Below are 17549 nucleotides of genomic sequence, written 5' to 3'. Positions count from 1 at the left end.
TGTGCACACGCGTATCCACGGGTTGTCCAGGCATCCCCGGTGCCCGGACATTGACAGGCAAAATACCAAGCAATGTCTATGCATCAAAAACAAGTCATCCATGTGTGTGCAACTCACATATATATGCTGGTGCACAAACATAGTGGATGAAATCTCCCAACTTACATCTTGTACATCCAATTAGCGTGTTCACAGGCGCTGTCCACACAGGACCAAAAAGTACTCACCAGGGTAACCACCCTTTCATGAGTCCAGAGTCACTCACCAGGGTTACCACCCTTCCATGAGTTCATAAATCATGCTAGGAACTCACACCAGGATACCAATCCTTCCATGGAGCCCTTCCACATGTATTCAATCATGACATCATTTCAGACGTCTGCTAGAGAAGTGGTGACATCCCCCCCCGGGCTTCTAATCAGTTGCTCGCAATTGAAAAGCTTCCAAGTAGGCCGCAAGAAGATCTGGATAGTCTTTAAAATATGCCTCGTCTATCCACTTCGCATCAAGTGCTGGATAGTTCCTGAACTTCATAAGGTACTTACGGACAAGCCTGCCTCTAGCAGCTTTCCGCTCCTTGTGAAAAACAATTTGCTCAGGCTGCAATACCTCTTCCAGCTCATCAACCTCGGGTTGATCTTCCATAACCGGCTCCATCGGCTCAGGACCAACATATCTCTTCAACAGACTGACATGGAAAGCATTATGAATCCCCCAATGATCTAGCAACACCAGCATGTAAGCTACCTCATTGATCTTTTCCAAGATCTGAACTGGTCCATAATACCTGCAAGATAGCTTTGAATAGTTACCATCTTTCCTAGTCTGCTTGCGAAGGCGAGCCTTTTGGCATTTCAATAAAACCCAATCTCCAACCTTCAAATCCAATTGCTTTCTATGCTTATCTGTAGCTTTCTTATGCTTATCCTAGGATCTCTGTATGGTTGACCGGACCTTTGCAAAGGCCGTATCCAAATCCCTTACATACTCATCCGCTGCAAATATCTCATCCTTCGTGCGAAGGATAGGTTGCAAAATAATCTTGCCATAAACAATCTCAAAGGGCGCCTTGCCCGTAGAAGTATGCACCGTAGTGTTGTAAGCAAACTCTACTAGTGACATACTTCTCCCAATTTGATTTGCGATCAGCCACATAGCATTTCAAAAGATCAAGCACTGCTGAATTTGTAATCTCACTCTGCCCATCTGTCTCTGGATGATATGCAGAAGAGAAATTCAGCTTCGTTCCCATGTTATGCAAAAGAGACTTGTGGTGCGAGGATCACGATCCCCCACAATCGTCTTTGGCATACCATGATGCTTGAAAACCTGTGCCATAAATATCTTTGCCATATGCTCTGGCTTTATGGTCTTCCGTACCGGAATAAAATGTGCTTGCTTACTAAACCTATCCATAATAGTCCAGATGGCATCATTCCCTTGCTGTGTCTTAGGAAGACATGTGATAAAATCCATGGCAATACTCTCCCAAGGCTGATTCAGAATCGGCAACAGTTGAAGCAACCCTGGAGTCTTATGCCTGTCAAACTTAACTTTCTGGCAAACCATGCATTGGCGCACATAGTCATCTATGTCTTTACGCATTCCTAGCTAGAAAAAGTATCTCTCTAAAGCCTGTGTAGTGGCAAGGATTCCTCTATGCTCTGCATAAGGCGGTGCATGGCATTCATCCATCACTTTCTGCCTCAAATCCTTATGGACACATAAGCGACTATGAAACATCAAATACCCATCACGTATGGAGTAATTCGGGGCTGCTATACCCTGCTGAAAACCAGCCCATATATGCTGAAAATCATCATCTGTATAATAAGAATTTCGCATATCTGATAAATCTTGATGATAGGCTACTGTAATAGCACTTACTTGAGGCCTTCGGGATAGTGCATCGGCCACTACATTCTTCTTGCCAGGAGTATGTAAAATCTGAAAATGAAACATGGATAGGAAGTTTGCCCATCTCATATGTTTCTCAGATAGCTTAGTCTGTGTAAGAAAATACCGTAGACTCTGATGATCAATCTTAACAGTAAATTCAGCTCCCAAAAGATAATGCTTCCACATCGTGAGAGCATGAATCATTGCCAATAACTCTTTCTTGTAAACTTGCAAGTAGAGTTTGGCATGTTGCAACCGACGGCTCTCATATGCCACTGCATGGCCTTCCTGGTTCAACACTGCACCAATACAACTCCCACATGCATCACATTCCACCGAGAAAGGTTTATGCAAACCTGGAATGATCAACACCGGTCTAGACATGATTGCTTCCTTTAACTTAAGAAAGACATTCCTTTGCTTGTCACCCCAATGAAAAGTAACTTTCTTCTTTGTTAAATCATGCAAAGGCGAAGCAATCTCGGCGAAGAGCTTAATAAACCGGCGATAATATGAGCATAATCCCAGAAAGCTCCTGATCTCATGTACGTTCTTCAATTCTGGCCAATCTTTTATAGCCTGCAACTTGGCGGGATTCATACGTATCCCATCCTTGGATACAATATGACCAAGGTAATGAATTTCAGCCAAGAAAAATTCACTCTTCTTGCCAAAAATGTAGAGCTTATGGCGACAAAGCTCTTCAAACACTATGGCCAATGCTCCTTATGCTGCTTTTCATCTTTAGAGAACACAATGATGTCATCAAAGAAAGTACCTGTGAACTTTCTGTGTGCTATGAAGATACGATCCATCGCAGGGGTATTGGTAAATCCAAACGGGACCACCAAGAACTCATAAAGCCCAAACTGCGTACGAAAAGCAGTTTTGTGAATATCTTGAGGGGCCACCCGTATCTGATATATCCACTCTTAAGATCGATGCGGCTAAACATGCTGCAGCCTCCAACCTATCCAAAATACCATCGATACGTGGTATTGGAAACCTGTTCTTTATCGTCACCTTGTTAAGGGCACGATAATCCACACACATCTTGTATGTCCCGTCTTTCTTTTGCACCAGCAACACAGGTGAGCAATAAGGAGATGAACTAGGGTGTATCAACCCTTTCTTAAGCAAGTCATTAACCTGCGCCATAATCTCTTCTTGCTGACTTGCACTCACCCTGTAAGGTCTATTCGGGGGCGTACTCCCAGGTATCAATACGATGATCCTCGGGACGCTCAGGTGGCAACTCTCCTAGTAATACATCCCTGAAACAATCACCATAACCACGCAAAAAGTCTATGCGCTCTCGGGTTAGATGATCTACATTTACATTCTCATGTTCAGATTGTTCTCGTACAAAAACCAAGTAAGAACAAGCTGACTTCTTCATTATTTTGGAAACCTGAACATGACTTACAATAGGTATGGTACTACCTGGAGTACCAGCTTCTATAACAAGCTCTCTACCTCTATGAACAAAGCTGATTTTCTTGGACTTATAGTCCTTCTTGGGCTCCATACGAGCATGCCAAGGCATCCCCAACAAAACATCACATCCTGTGAGAGGAGCAACCAAGAAACTCTCATGATCAAGATATCCCTGTATATGAATTCGGAGTTTGCCAATGATCGGCATTACATCAACTCCTTTACCCTCAAAGGCGGCATCTGCATTCATTTGAGTCCCAAAATCTGATACATCCAAGCCTATGGCAGTAGCCATCTGTACCGAAATGAAATTATCTGTGGATGCATCATCAAACAAAAAGAGTGCGGGCTGATCCCTCAACTGTCCCCATGCTTTACATATTGTTCTATGATCTGGGGGTTGCCCCGTGTTACCCTGCACATCGGGCACAACATTCACATGAGGCTTTTCTGCATTAGAATCTGCATTCTTGGGGTTCTGCGGGCATTTAGGATATATGTGATCCTTACTACTGCAACCAAAACATTTCCCATCACGTACATAATCAAGCCTCTGCTGTTTTGACAGCCCAAAATCATTGCGTTTACCACCCCGGCTTCTTAGACGAGTTTCCCTTTGTATCTGAGGCATCTTTCTGCTCACTTTTAGAGGGCTGTCCACCCTTTTTCTGGTCATAACCAGCCCGTCTCTTGCCCTTAAATGAATCTGAATTTGACTTGTTTTTAACCCACTTCATATGCAAATTTTCAGCTATGAGTGCCGAGTTTATCAATTGCTGAAGAGTCTGATTTGGGTACACCTGGAAGCTCTCTTGAATGATGGGGTGCAAACCTGATTCAAACTTCCGTTTCTTCTCCCCATTAGAAAGAGACATAAAGGGAGTAACTTTCAGCAGTACCTTCCAGTACTTAGCTATATATGTCTGCACTGTCTCCCCTTCATCCTGGTTCAACCAATCCCACTCTTTGCGTACATTCTTGTAAAAGTTTGGAGGCAAGAATTGAGCATAAAACTGAATTTTAAAGTCATCCCATGTGCGGGCAGCACTTGCATCCAAAAGCTTGGCCATCCATCAATCACTAGCTGTCTCTTTGAGATGCATACCCACATGCCTGAGTTTAGACTTCTCAGAGAAATCTTCATTGCAAAAAGCAATTTCAAACTGTCTCACAAAAGCAAGCGCCTTCGTAGTATCCATCTTGCCATAGAAGTTCTCAAACTTCACATCTTTGTCTCCTGACTTGAACTCTCGGCTTTTCTTTTTAGAACGAGACCTGTCTCTAGCCCCATGTCTAGGCTTAGGAGACTCATGCCTGGGTCTCTTCCCACGTACTCGAGACATGCTTCTGGAGTGGTGAGAATCTTCACTTGAAGAACGCTCTTGGCGTGAAGATGCATAACGGTGACGAGGATCTACATCTCCTGATGTACTGGAATGTGCATGTGCTTCCACATAGGGAGTCCTTTTTGTACCTGCATCACCCAATACATCGTTTTGGCCTTTCAAATAAGATATGGCCAGCTCTCTAGGATCTTCATATCCCATCTCTGCTCCCATGGCCTCAAAGGCTGCATCGTCACCTGAACCCTTCTTTTTCTTTTCATTCAAAACCCTTTGCACATCAAGGTCATTCTTGAGAGACCGCAATTCAGCTGTCTCCTCACGATAGTGTCTAACTTGACGCTTGAGAGCCTCTAGCTCTGAAAGTACATCGGCCTGGTTAGAATATGCAGATTTAGCAGACCGTTGTGCATCTGAATGCTCACCAGACCCTACTTGCATGCTCATGTTTCACAATTTGTATGCTCCGCAAAAAGCTATCCGTATGCCCAAAAATCGTCTTTCTCAAGCAAAGAACAAAACCAATGCTCTGATACTACTGTCACACACGGGCATGTGTATACGGAACCAATTCACTACCAAAACAGCATACATACATCAACCATTCCTGGCATATACATGATTACCATCATTGTGAAACATTACATGAGCATATACATCCTGCAAACATAAACCAACTTGCACATGACAGAGCACTAGGGGCTGAAGTTGGGCCAGCACCCCCCCCCCTCCCCCCGAGGTATCTTTATTACCAACAGAAGTATTTATATGTACAAGATGCGGGTGCCCGGAGAGTACACACTCATCCAACCGACACGAGATTTATCCAACTGTGGAAACATAGGTAAACACATTACCTGCAACTCCTCGGTCACCAACCAAGGTCGAGCGGTCACCAACTACTCCTGTTGCAACACCCTCGGTCACCAATCAAGGTTGATGATCACCAACCGCTCCTGTAGAACACCCTCGGTCACCAACCAGGGTAGAGTGATCACCAACCACTCCTGTACTTTGATAGAGCGGTCACCAACCCTCTCACAAAGTGCTGTCCCAAACCTGCAAAACAGTAACCAGCCATGGTTTTGGCTCATTTGCCACCCACAGGTTCTTGTTAGAAGTCATCTCCTGTCCAGTTTTATACACCAGGGCCTTTGTTGTGGGTGTGCCCGCCCTTATGAGGTGTTTTATCATTTTTCCCCACTCTCCGTATTTTTCCCCTATTTTTTCCCATTTTTCTGTGGCATGGGAGGCAGTCTAGTAGTGGGAGGAGGACCCTGAGCCTGGCCGACTGCATCTGTGACATGGCCGACTGTAGTGCATGAGTCGTGGGACTCTACTGGTGCTGGCCGACCCATTCAGATGCTGGCCGTAACTCGGGCAAAGGGAAGGCTTCATCGGAGAAGTCTTCTGAGAAGAAGTCCGACGCTGACCGCGAGAAACTGAAGGCAGAGAGGACCTGTAATGATTGTGGCGAGAAAGGCCACTATTGGAGGCAGTGTCCCAAGCGGAAGACCGAGAAGGGTGAAGACTCCTCACCAGCAATCATGAAGACTCCGGCTTTTGTGCACCTGGAGGTGATGGACACCGATGCTTCATTTTCTTCAGGCAGGGAGGAGATTGGAGGACTCTCCGCAACAGATACTCGGGAATGGATTCTCGATAGTGGTGCTTCCAGCACATGACTCCTTCCCGTTCCGGTTTACAGGATCTCTGCAGGCTTTCTGGTCATATTCTTACTGGTGATACATCCACTATCCCAGTTCACAGTGAGGGCAGGATGGAGATAGTTCCCGATGGCAGAGGGGGGAAGCATTCCTCCCAGGTGTTGTATGTTCCGGCACTTGGTTTTCATCTGTTGTCAGTGCATCAGGTTTGCAAGACTGGCGTACGGGTGGAGTTTGATGAGCATTTTGTTGCTCTCCGGGACAAAGCAACAGGCCAAGTGGTTTGGGAAGGCGGAGTGGAGAATGGAGTTTACAGGCTTTCAGCACTCTCTCTCCCAGGTCCTCAGGTTTGTGATGAGTGGCAGTCTGGTAATGACCACTCAAGTGTGGATACGCTGCAGGTGCGGGCTTTCCGAGACCAGATGGTGGATAGCTTACCAGTAGATGGCAGCAGTTGGCAGGAACTTTCCAGTACTGATGTTGGTAGTTCTTGTGTTCGTGAGTCAGAGGAAGTTGAACAGGTCACTTATGCTCTGATGTCTCGTAGTGTTCGGGACATAGAACTTCTAGTAGTTGAGGATGTTCTTTCCACAGGGACCTTTCGGAAAGCCAGGTAGGTGGCAGGTGCTTGCTTGCAGAAGGAGGTGGTTTCTCCAGGCTTTGTGGTTCCGGATTTAGAGGGGGTGGTTGACAGGTTTCATCAGGTTTCCAGGACTTGTTTGTGCACCGTAACAGGTGTTGATCCTTGTGAGCAGTGTGATGGTCTCTATGACTCAGAAGCTGTATGGTTCATTGATCTGGTTGATGGACACTAGATTGGACGGGAGCTTCCTGATGAGGCGGTTGAGCTCATGGTTGCAGATGTCTCTTTGGGAGGCAGGATTGCGTTTCCTGTGGTTTCTGCGGCATGCGAAGGATCAGGGACTCTTGTACACAGGAGGGGGATTGTTGGATGGAGTCCGACTCCACGGTTGGAGTTACTCAGTTTGGGGAGGAGATTTGGACACGAGGGGATCTACTTATGGCCCAGGAGCAGTTTTACAGAGCAGCAGGAGGTTACATTGCAGGTTTGGGCTTCCACTGGAGGAACCCATGGTCATCCAGAGGCACTTTGTTCGTGAATAGATCGTTGCTGATGACATCTTGCTAGAGTTCTGTTCGACGGAGGACAGTACGGTGGACCTCTTCACGAAGTTGCTCTCTTAGGACTTGCTCGGGCGGCACCCCAGCTCCCAGTGGTTGGTTTCACAGCCAGGAGCTGAGAGGGGGTGTTAGAAGTCATCTCCTGTCCAGTTTTATACACCAGGGCCTTTGTTGTGGGTGTGCCCGCCCTTATGAGGTGTTTTATCATTTTTCCCCACTCTCCGTATTTTTCCCCTATTTTTTCCTATTTTTCTGTGGCATGGGAGGCAGTCTAGTAGTGGCAGGAGGACCCTGAGCCTGGCCGACTGCATCTGTGACATGGCCGACTGCAGTGCATGAGTCGTGGGACTCTACTGGTGCTGGCCGACCCATTCAGATGCTGGCCGACTGTGATTATCCAGTCGTGGAGGTTCCTGTGTCCAGTTGGCTGCCCTACAGCAGGCCGACTGCTGATGTGGGGGCATATATATAGGCCCCCAGCCCCATACCACTATTTGTATCATATTCGGGATCTTCTTGTGTATATCAGAGCAGAGTTACACGCCTACATCTCTCTCTCTCTTGTGCTGTTTTTCTGCCTGCGTTTTTTTTTGCTCGTGTTCCCAGATCTGGTCATCATCTCCGCTGCGTATTCTGACAGTTCCACCAGATCACATCCCCGGGCTTGGTACTTGTCTAGGGACATGTTTGCTTTGCTCACTCCATCCAAACCCTATTCTCAGCAGAGAAGCCCAAAAACAGTCCCCACAGCCATGCACAAGCTCCTGGAGCCAAATCGATCAGCCTGCAGCCCATGTAGATGAAGTCGACCTGCCTTGTAGAGAGAGAAATAGCAGCAAGCCAGCCCAGGACCCTTGTACTTCTCATGTATTCCACCTGGAGCTCATGCATATGAGTAAACTTGCTGTTTTTCCTGTCCACACAGCTCCTAACGGCCCACGATTTCTAGTTGAGTGCTCTACAAGTCAGGGATTGCCCACTTTGGCCCTCCCACATCGAGAATAGCAACTCGTGGAGCTTTTTGGGAGTGCCCGGGTGCCCATCTCTCATATTTGGCCTTGGTTCATTAAAAATAGTCCACCCTGATGTGAACTCACTTATAAAATTATAAGTGTGTCTGCCATGTGAATCCTGCACCCAATAAACCTTCGTAACATGATATAATGAATAAATTGGGTTAAGTGTGCACACTTATCACCTGCAAAACACATAAGGGAACCATATGAGTCCCAAACAGGTGTGCACACGCGTATCGACAGGTTGTCCAAGCGTCCCTGGTGCCCGTGGACATTCACAGGCAAAAGACCAAGCAATGTCTAGGCATCAAAAACAAGTCATCCATTCATGTGCAACTCACATATATATGCATGCACAAACATAGTGGATGAAATCTCCCAACTTACATCTTGTACATCCAACTAGCCCGCTTACAAGCACCGTCCACACAGGACTAAAAAGTACTCATCAGGGTAACCACCCTTCCATGAGTCCAGAGTCACTCACGAGGGTTACCACCCTTCCATGAGTTCGTAAATCATGCCAGGAACTCACACCAGGATACCAATCCTTCCATGGAGCCCTTCCACATGTATTCAATCATGACATCATTTCAGACGTCTGCCAGAGAAGTGGTGACAGATACGGGCAGTGCATCTAGGGTTATAGGCTTAGGGACTTCTCTGCAGATCAAAATGGCCTTGTCCAAATCTTCTTTCTCGTACATAACTTGAGGATTTGACTGTCTAGCCTACCTATACCACGGATCGCCAAGTGATGTAGCAAGGTTATCTCCTCATCCTACCAATCAAGTGTACACTACCTTGCCATATTTTTTGGGGTCTCTTAGTAATCCCATATGGAATGCTTAGTGGAGACGAAAGTTGCGAAGTATTGTGGGCATTTGGGATCTTCCGTCTTTAATTGTTGAGCAGGATTTCTACTTTTGTTGAGAATTTGGGATCTATTTCTCAGAAGAGGGGGGGGAGGGGGGATAAACAAATTAAAAATCATATCATACCGTACGATATCGTAGGGTACCGAACCGTACGAATTGGTTCGTACCGGTACGAGAAACAACCATGGAACGTGTGATGCAGACTAGTGTTAGAAACCCGAGTGTGTTAGGCAGCAAGGTCTACTACATCTGGTGGTGGTGCGGGGTCTCTTCACTGCCACTCTCCTGGGCCCGTTGCAGACGGGCTTGAGAACGGTTCTCCCAAAGCCACAAATGGCATGTGGGTATGTCTGCAACTTTGCGGACTGTCGATGGTCATGGAAGCCCACTATCCGCAGCCTTTGGGGGCAAGGTAGTCCTTCTTGGAAACGGTATTGGCAAACTGTACCAGGGCATGACTACCCACCACAAAGGCATGAGGGGGCATCTCTTGCAGATGGCGATGATTGCCAAAGGGATGTCAAGCCAGGAGAAGATCGTGACCCTTGTTGGGGGAAGGAGTAGTGTGCACGGTGAGGCAAGGGGGATGCATTATTCCTGGGAATTGTAGAGTCGATGTGAGGCTAAAGGCTTTCACCTCCTCTGAACCTCTTGAGTGGCTCTTCCTGTATAGTGGACAGTAGTTGTCTGAAGTGAAGCCAAGGTTCCAAGTACTGTGCGGGGCCTGAGCATAGGTGACCCCAAGTATTATGAGTATGGATGGGGCCAGGACCAGCCTGGGGGAGTCCAGTCAAGACTCAAGATCAGCCTGAAACTTCGCCACGTGGGAGCCTAGTCAAGCCTGTCGATCAACGTGGTACCTATTTTTGTTATCAGGAGGGAAATGTTTTCCACCTTATATCTCAAGCCATGTTCGAAACGGTGAATAATTACTGGGCTTGAAAATGAATCTTAATATCATTCTACTTTGCTTAGTTGTTGATTAGAGTTTTTTTAGTGCAGGTTTATCTTTCTTTTCTTGGAAAACTATGGAGTTAGAAAACTGGAGGCTCTTTTTGGAGTTTTGATCTCTGTCATGGCGATATCTTTTGCTTGGATGTTTTGTCAAGCCCGGCCCAGTGCAGGAGAATTGTTCGTTGGTGAGTCACCTATGTATCTGCTATGAATAAAGCCCACTGTCTTTGACTTTTGTGTCCATTTGATTGCATATTACAAGGGCCATCCTTTTTGCAGGTCTTTTTGTTCCAAGGGTGCTATCAGGCTCTGTGAGTCAGGCTGTAGGAGTAGTGGGTGCATTGATAATGCCTCACAACATTTTTCTTCACTCAGCTTTGGTGCAATCACGAGCTGTTGATATCTCTAGCAGCTACCGCGTGAAAGAAGCTCTTCGATACTTCTCAATTGAGTCTGCTGCTGCTCTATTTGTTTCTTTCATCATAAATGTGTTTGTTGTATCAGTATTTGCAAAGAGCTTCTTTGGAACAGACATAGCAGAGTCTGTTGGTCTTGCCAACGCAGGGGAGTATCTTCAAGAGGAGTACGGTGGTGGATACTTTCCGATACTGTACATTTGGGCAGTTGGACTACTAGCTGCTGGGCAAAGTAGTACAATGACCGGCACATATGCAGGGCAGTTTGTCATGGCTGGTTTTCTGAACTTGAGGGTGAAAAAGTGGGTACGGGCAGTCATGACCCGAGCAGTGGCAATTTTGCCAACAGTAATCATCGCTCTTATCTTTGATGGATCAGAGGAACAATTGGACCAGCTAAACGAGTGGCTTAATATTCTTCAATCAGTCCAGCTCCCATTTGCATTGATTCCTCTCCTGTGTATTGTATCCAAAGAGCAGGTTATGGGCGTATTCAAAGTGGGACCGATTATTCAGGTGCGTAGTGAGAACTTCATTTTGTTTTCTAGTCTTCAGCTAAGATGGAACTAGCTCTTGGAAAATGGGCTTGGTAATTGGTTTCTATGAATATTTTGAAAATAGTGTTGCATACAGGAAACTGAAAGGGATGCAAATTGGCATGCAACTGACAAGATTAGAAAGTCAAAGTGACATTTCCAATCACCAGATCAGTTCATCAGGGGTGTCCTCTTGCCCCTTTCCTCTTCCTCTTTGTTGCAGAGGCTAGGAGCAGTTTTTGTTTTGCTCCCTCCAGGGGACATGGTTACAGGGTCTTTGTCTCCCCATCAGATCTCAAGAGGAGCTTCTAGACTCAGAGTTTGTAGATGATATAGCTGCCTACCTCTTGGGAGAGGAGAGGAATCTTCAGAGATTTGTGCAGGCAATCGAGGACTTCCATTTGGCTTCAAGTGCGCGGATCAACTGGCACAAGGCATGTGGTTTTTGGGCAGGCAATTGAGGACTTCTGTTTGGCGCTCAGGTGCACAGATCAACTGGCACAGGTCGTGTGGTTTTTGGGTTGGATTCTCACCCACCCCAGCTTGGCATCCAGATGAGTCTTTTGAGTGTGATCGTTTAGGTGATCTACATCCATACCTTATGGTGTAAGGTCATATTAATCCTTAGGGGATTATTAGATAAAGGTCTTGTTTCAAGGTTCTAGTGTTAGTCTAGAATGGTGAGACATCAGGGGCCGGGTGGCTCTCAAAAGAAGAGGGGCTAGCTGCTCCCCCTCGGGATCCACTGAAAAGCCTCAAGTGGATGCCAAGTCGGGGCAAGCAATGAGTCAACCCAAAATCAACACGACTTGTGCCAGTTGATTTGTGCTCTGGATGCATGACAGAAAATCTGAATCGGCTCGGTGAATCTGTGGAGGTTTCCCTCGTCCCCCGACAAGTATGCTGCTGTGTCATCATGTTACATGCGGAAGCTCTGAGAATCTTCTTTCAGCCCTAAACACCTCTTAGAACATGCTGATGCAAAAACGCAGATAGAAGGGAGAGAAGAGAGAGAGAGATGGCTGGAAATTCAGTATCTTCATATGGTACAAAAAGGTACATAAATTCTTGCAGCCATGGGCTGCCTTGAAAAGGTAGTAAAATACCTAAACAAACTCCTAGTTCTAAGACCCAGCCAACAAGGGGCTGAATGACTAAAACAATGAGCAAACTTGCCTTTTATAGGTTGGAGAATATCCCATGGACTGGCCGACTAGCAGTCGGCCAGCTCCTGGACAAACAATTCACATGATGATGTGTCCCTCCACAAGATACTCCATAAATGCTCGAAAAATCTGGTTCTGTTCTGATCTTCTCTTCTTTATTGCCTCCTTAGGGTTAGCCTCTATGAGAAGCATGTACATGTGTGTGCACATGACATCCCCCTCTGCTAAACTTGATGACGAGATTCCAATCTGCTTCTTGGATGACTGTCATCATCCCATTCTCTTCCCGGAGTCCCTCTGTCATCCTTCCTACTCTGGCAACCTTTTCACTGAATGCCCTGCCGGGTCCCAAATCCACTCTAACTCTGAATAAGATTTGTGCATCTGTTCCATCCAGTCCCCAATCCGTTCCTGCCCTGTCTCTGAACACCGTCTTGGTCTTCATTCTTGAGAAATGAGTCTGGCATTCTCACTCCACCCCTTGGAGGATCATCCTCCCTTGGAACCGTTGCCCGAAAGCCTTTCCTGGCTCACAGGACTGCCATCCCCTTTGGGCTTTGTGGAACACCACCAACCAACCTCCTGGGAGCTCTTCCCGGTCTTGTGTTCCTTGCCTTGGGCTTCGTACCTGTGCACTTTCTTGTACCTTGGACCTGTACACCTTCATATGGGACTGAATCAGGGTTTAGCCTTGCTGAGCCTGATGCTCTGATACCAATGTTACATGCGGAAGCTTTGAGAGTCTTCTTTCAGCCCTAAACACCTCTTAGAACATGCTGATGCAAAATCGCAGACAAAAGGGAGAGAAGAGAGAGAGAGAGAGAGAGAGAGAGAGAGATGGCTGGAAATTCAGTATCTTCATATGGTACAAAAAGGTACATAAATTCTTGCAGCCATGGGCTGCCTTGAAAAGGTAGTAAAATACCTAAACAAACTCCTAGTTCTAAGACCCAGCCAACAAGGGGCTGAATGACTAAAACAATGAGCAAACTTGCCTTTTATAGGTTGGAGAATATCCCATGGACTGGCCGACTAGCAGTCGGCCAGCTCCTGGACAAATAATTCACATAATGATGTGTCCCTCCACAAGATACTCCATAGAAAATGCTCCAAAAATCTGGTTCTGCTGATCTTCTCTTCTTTATTGCCTCCTTAGGGTTAGCCTCTATGAGAAGCATGTACATGTGTGTGCACATGACACATCAAGAAGCTCCTCCTGCGCTCGGATGGGAAGACGCAGTCTCTGGAACTTGGTCTGCTTGGTAGAGAGGAAACTACTCATGGCCTCAACAACAAACTGGAAGACTGAGGGCACCCCTGCCGGACTGAGCGAGAAAGCGGAAATCTGTCACGTCTCGCTCCCTGAATAAGAACCTAGCTGTGTGAGGCCGAGTAGAGTCCCGAATACACCTCGGGCCCACTCCTCCGGGAAACCCATCTTGCACATCGTCCCTGCCAAAAAGCCCCAATCTACTCTGTCATAGGCTTTCTTGAAATCAAGGAGGAGAACAATCAGATCCTGCTGATGTATCTTGGCTGATGCAGTCGCCTCCAAGAAGGTGAAGATGCTGTCCATAATACTTCGATCCTGAACAAAACCCGTTTGTGTACCATGAATCAAGTCGGGGAGAAAGGGTTGCAGTCTCTTGCTGATAGCCTTGGCCATAATTTTGTAGGCAGTCCCTAGGATGGTGATGGGTCTCCACTGTTGAATCTACAGATTGTCACCATCCTCCTTGGGAATCAAGTGGATCAAACCCTTAGATAGTGTCTCTGGCACGGCTTCTGTAACCATTATCTTGTTGAAGGCAGCCTTGAGGACGCCTTCCATGAGATCCTAATGACGTAGAAATAAGGATACTGGAAGCTCGTCCTTCTTGAGCATTTTCCCCTAGGTAATGCCGTCATAGCCGTTGCCAACTTCTCAGATGTGAAGGGGGTCAGGAGAAAAGCCTTGAGAGCATGAGGGACCACACCTCTCATATGCCGCCAAACCCACTTGCGCGCATCCAGCACCTGTGAAGAAATGGGGGCACCCATGAGGAGTGCTGAAGAAATTTGTGGCGATGGCTCTCACATGAGGGGGGTCTATAACAATGGATCCCTCCGAGCCTTGCAAGTTGTAACCTACGGATACCCTCTGGCCGCCTGTGTGGGCCTGCAATCTCAAAGAAATCTCCAGTGATCGTGTTTGCCACCTGCGTCCAAAAAAGAGACCACGACCACAAGTCCACTCATCTACATAGAACCGATCTAATTTGGTTAGGGTTTGTACCCTCCTATCGGATCTAGAGAAACACAGGCTCTCGGGAGCTCGTCCAAACTCTGGAAGATGCCAAGGGTCTTGTCTAGTGAGAGCCAAAATCAACTCCTCCTAAGCCGAGTACTCTGTACCTGATACTACAGCCATGCCACCTCCGAGTCTGTCCTCTGCCGACTCTAGCATGTTAAAATCCCACTCATACACCAAAAATCCGCTTGCGGCATGGATTGACGAACTGTACTCCATAAGGTGGCGCTGCCTGCAACATTCGATGCACATACGTTCAGGAAGCCCATAGAGTCCTCTCCAATCCTGATGGTCACCCACTGAGCTTGTATAGTGACAATAGTGCCTGAGTTGACTACTGCCGGCAAAAGCTGCTCACTGACGAAAATGGATAGTGCACCATGTGTCCTGGAGGGGCCAAAAGAGTGGGACTAGAAGGTGCAACTCCTGCCTTGCAAGATCTTCCCGCAGCGGTGGGTACGTCCCTCTGAAAGATAGTGCTCTTGAATGAAGAGAATGTCAATGGGTCCACCAACTGCGGCTCTGTGGAGCTCCTCTCTAAGGACACCATGCCTCTGAAAGCACTGTGGGCCCCCAAACCTTGGATGTTCCATGAGATAATCCGCATAACTAAGAGCGGTAGGAAGTGGAAGTGTCGGAACTGCCCTCCACTCGAAGAGTCTTGGGCATGGGTTTCAATGGACTGTCTATCTTGGGGCGAAGCCATGTCAGATGGGCATGTGTCCTGGTCTCCGTGTGGAGAAACTCTGTACGAACCCTAGACTCTCGACTCCACCTGTCACAATGTAGGTATTTGTAGGAGAGGGGAAGTGGTACGACCACTAAAACATGAAGAAACTCAAAAAGTAGCACCTTCGGGCTGGAGGACACCAACTCCCCTACCTTTGATTTCTAACCCGAGCCACCGAACTCCATCTGAGGCAAAGTCGAGAGGTGGGCAAGCACATCAGTGATACACATGTCATGCAAATGGTGCGAGAGCTCTATGGCCTTCCCCTGAATAGCGGTGGACATAGCTTCCGTGCTCCAGTATGTCCCTTGTGCTGCACCTAGTGGGCAGGAGAAGATCATCGCACCACTCTTTGGGGTGGACGGTCTGGAGTGATATAACACACAACATGTGAATGGGAGCCACCATCTCCTTGAACATTCCTTCGACGGGGAGGCACCGAAAAAAACTATAGTCAATTGGCTGTCGTATCACCCTGGGGGGGCTGCTTGGTAACTCTGGACGGAGAGCTTGCACTAGAGAGGCAGTGATGGTCATCTCTACCGGCTCCGAAAAACGATGGATCAAACGGCGGACCGAGCTGGTTGATTGTCTCCACTCGAGGTTTGGCGCAACTAGAGGACAGCGGGAAATGGGAATGCTTTGGAGAGGCGAAAGGGGAGGGGGGGAGGATGGTGTTTTGGTATAGCCGGAGCAAAGGGAGCTCAAGGGGGGAGAAGTCAGAGCAGATGGTGGGGGAGGGATGGGCAAGGGATGAGAAGGGGGGATAGGGGGAGAAGGGTTTGCCTATAGTGTGTGTTGGGGGGGGGAGGCTGCAAGGCTAGGCTCGTTGCAGGCTTTGGAGGGTTAGCGAGCCTCCTAGGAAAGCGAAATCCTAGAGGGGATCTCGACGAGGTAATGGTCCAGAAGGGGGGGGCCAGGGGCGGGTTCCTCGAAGGAACTGAGGGGGCCCATCATCGTCGGGGGTTCGTTGAGATAAGTGCTCGAAGCGGTTCTCTGACACAAAAGTATCCTCGTGGATCCTGCCAACCTGGTGCGCCTGTTGGCGTCGCTCTGCTCTTGAAGTTGGCTAGCGGTTCCGCCTTGGGCCAGCGGTTTGCCACTCTCCTTTGTCGGTCTTAGTTGAGGTCAGGGCCTGGTGCTCTGGTTCGTGGGGGCCTCTGTCCCCCTGGGGGGGGGGGGGGGGGGGGGGGGGGGGGGGGGGGGGGGGGGTCTAAGCTGGGGCCAGGGAGGTGGGGACAATTGGAGGCGGCCTCCTAGACTGTCGACGGGGACAAGCTCTAGTGAGGTGTCCCATCTGGCGGCAGATGAAACACTGGCCTAGGAGACCAGAGTACTCAACTTTGCAAAATAGGCTCCCCCCGCAGATTGGAGCGAAATGGTGTGAGGCACTGATTCCGAGGAGGCAACACAGATAAGAAGGGATGGAATCCCAACCGTCCGTGCAAGAACCAAAGCAGCAATTGGGAGGGGGGAGATTCCATCACTCTCCTGATAGCACCACCTATCACTGGGAGGAGAGGAAGGTATTCCTTCCTAAGACTTGGAAAGCAGAGTCTCACAGAAAGCCTGAGATGCCTGCCAAAGGGTTGGATGTTGGGTTGAAGCCGTGTCGCCACCTCACAAAGAAGGCCAAAGGAAGGCCGTTGGCAGGAATCGACGGAGGGGGGTGGGGGGGGCTGCGCACAATTGAAGAAGGGGCTACGCAAAGGCGAGGGGTGAGGTGGGCAGGCTCACGTGCGCACGCGCCGCCCGGGGGGGTGGGGGGGTGGGGGTGGGCTCTAGCTAGCTTTCTCCCAGTCTCATCTCAACTGGGAATACACATCTTCTTGTGTGGATCTTTGTGATTGTAAGGTGGATACCAGGGGATGATGAGGGGGAATGATTGATGGCACGACTTTGGATATCCTTACTTTTGCTGGCATGCAGATGTCCAAGACTGTGGTAATGTGTTGACTAGTGGGGTTATTCTAGATCTACCCGGTCCCAATAGAGCATGATGTTTACCTTGACATAGGGTTTGAGAGGAACTTGAAGTTTTGGACACTTCAATAGTCATTGATTGACAGGTTGA

At 48.0% G+C, this 17549-nt stretch overlaps 1 protein-coding gene across 2 annotated transcripts in view; it reads left to right on the top strand.

The window, feature by feature from the left end:
* LOC147629578 (metal transporter Nramp3.2-like) overlaps positions 1-17549 on the top strand; it is a 47241-nt gene that overhangs the window by 11513 nt on the left and 18179 nt on the right. For both annotated transcript variants that reach the window (XM_086811076.1, XM_086811077.1), the window contains exons 2-3: positions 10386-10522; positions 10617-11269. In XM_086811076.1, coding sequence (XP_086667202.1) covers positions 10386-10522; positions 10617-11269 — 790 coding nt within the window. The remainder of the gene's footprint in view (positions 1-10385; positions 10523-10616; positions 11270-17549) is intronic.

The sequence above is a fragment of the Cibotium barometz genome, chromosome 17 (assembly GCF_041138505.1).
Source record: "Cibotium barometz isolate CiBa-2024 chromosome 17, ASM4113850v1, whole genome shotgun sequence".
Classification (NCBI taxonomy): Eukaryota; Viridiplantae; Streptophyta; class Polypodiopsida; order Cyatheales; family Cibotiaceae; genus Cibotium; species Cibotium barometz.
The sequence above is the reverse complement of the archived record's forward strand: the minus strand, read 5'-3'. Positions and strand labels throughout refer to the sequence as shown.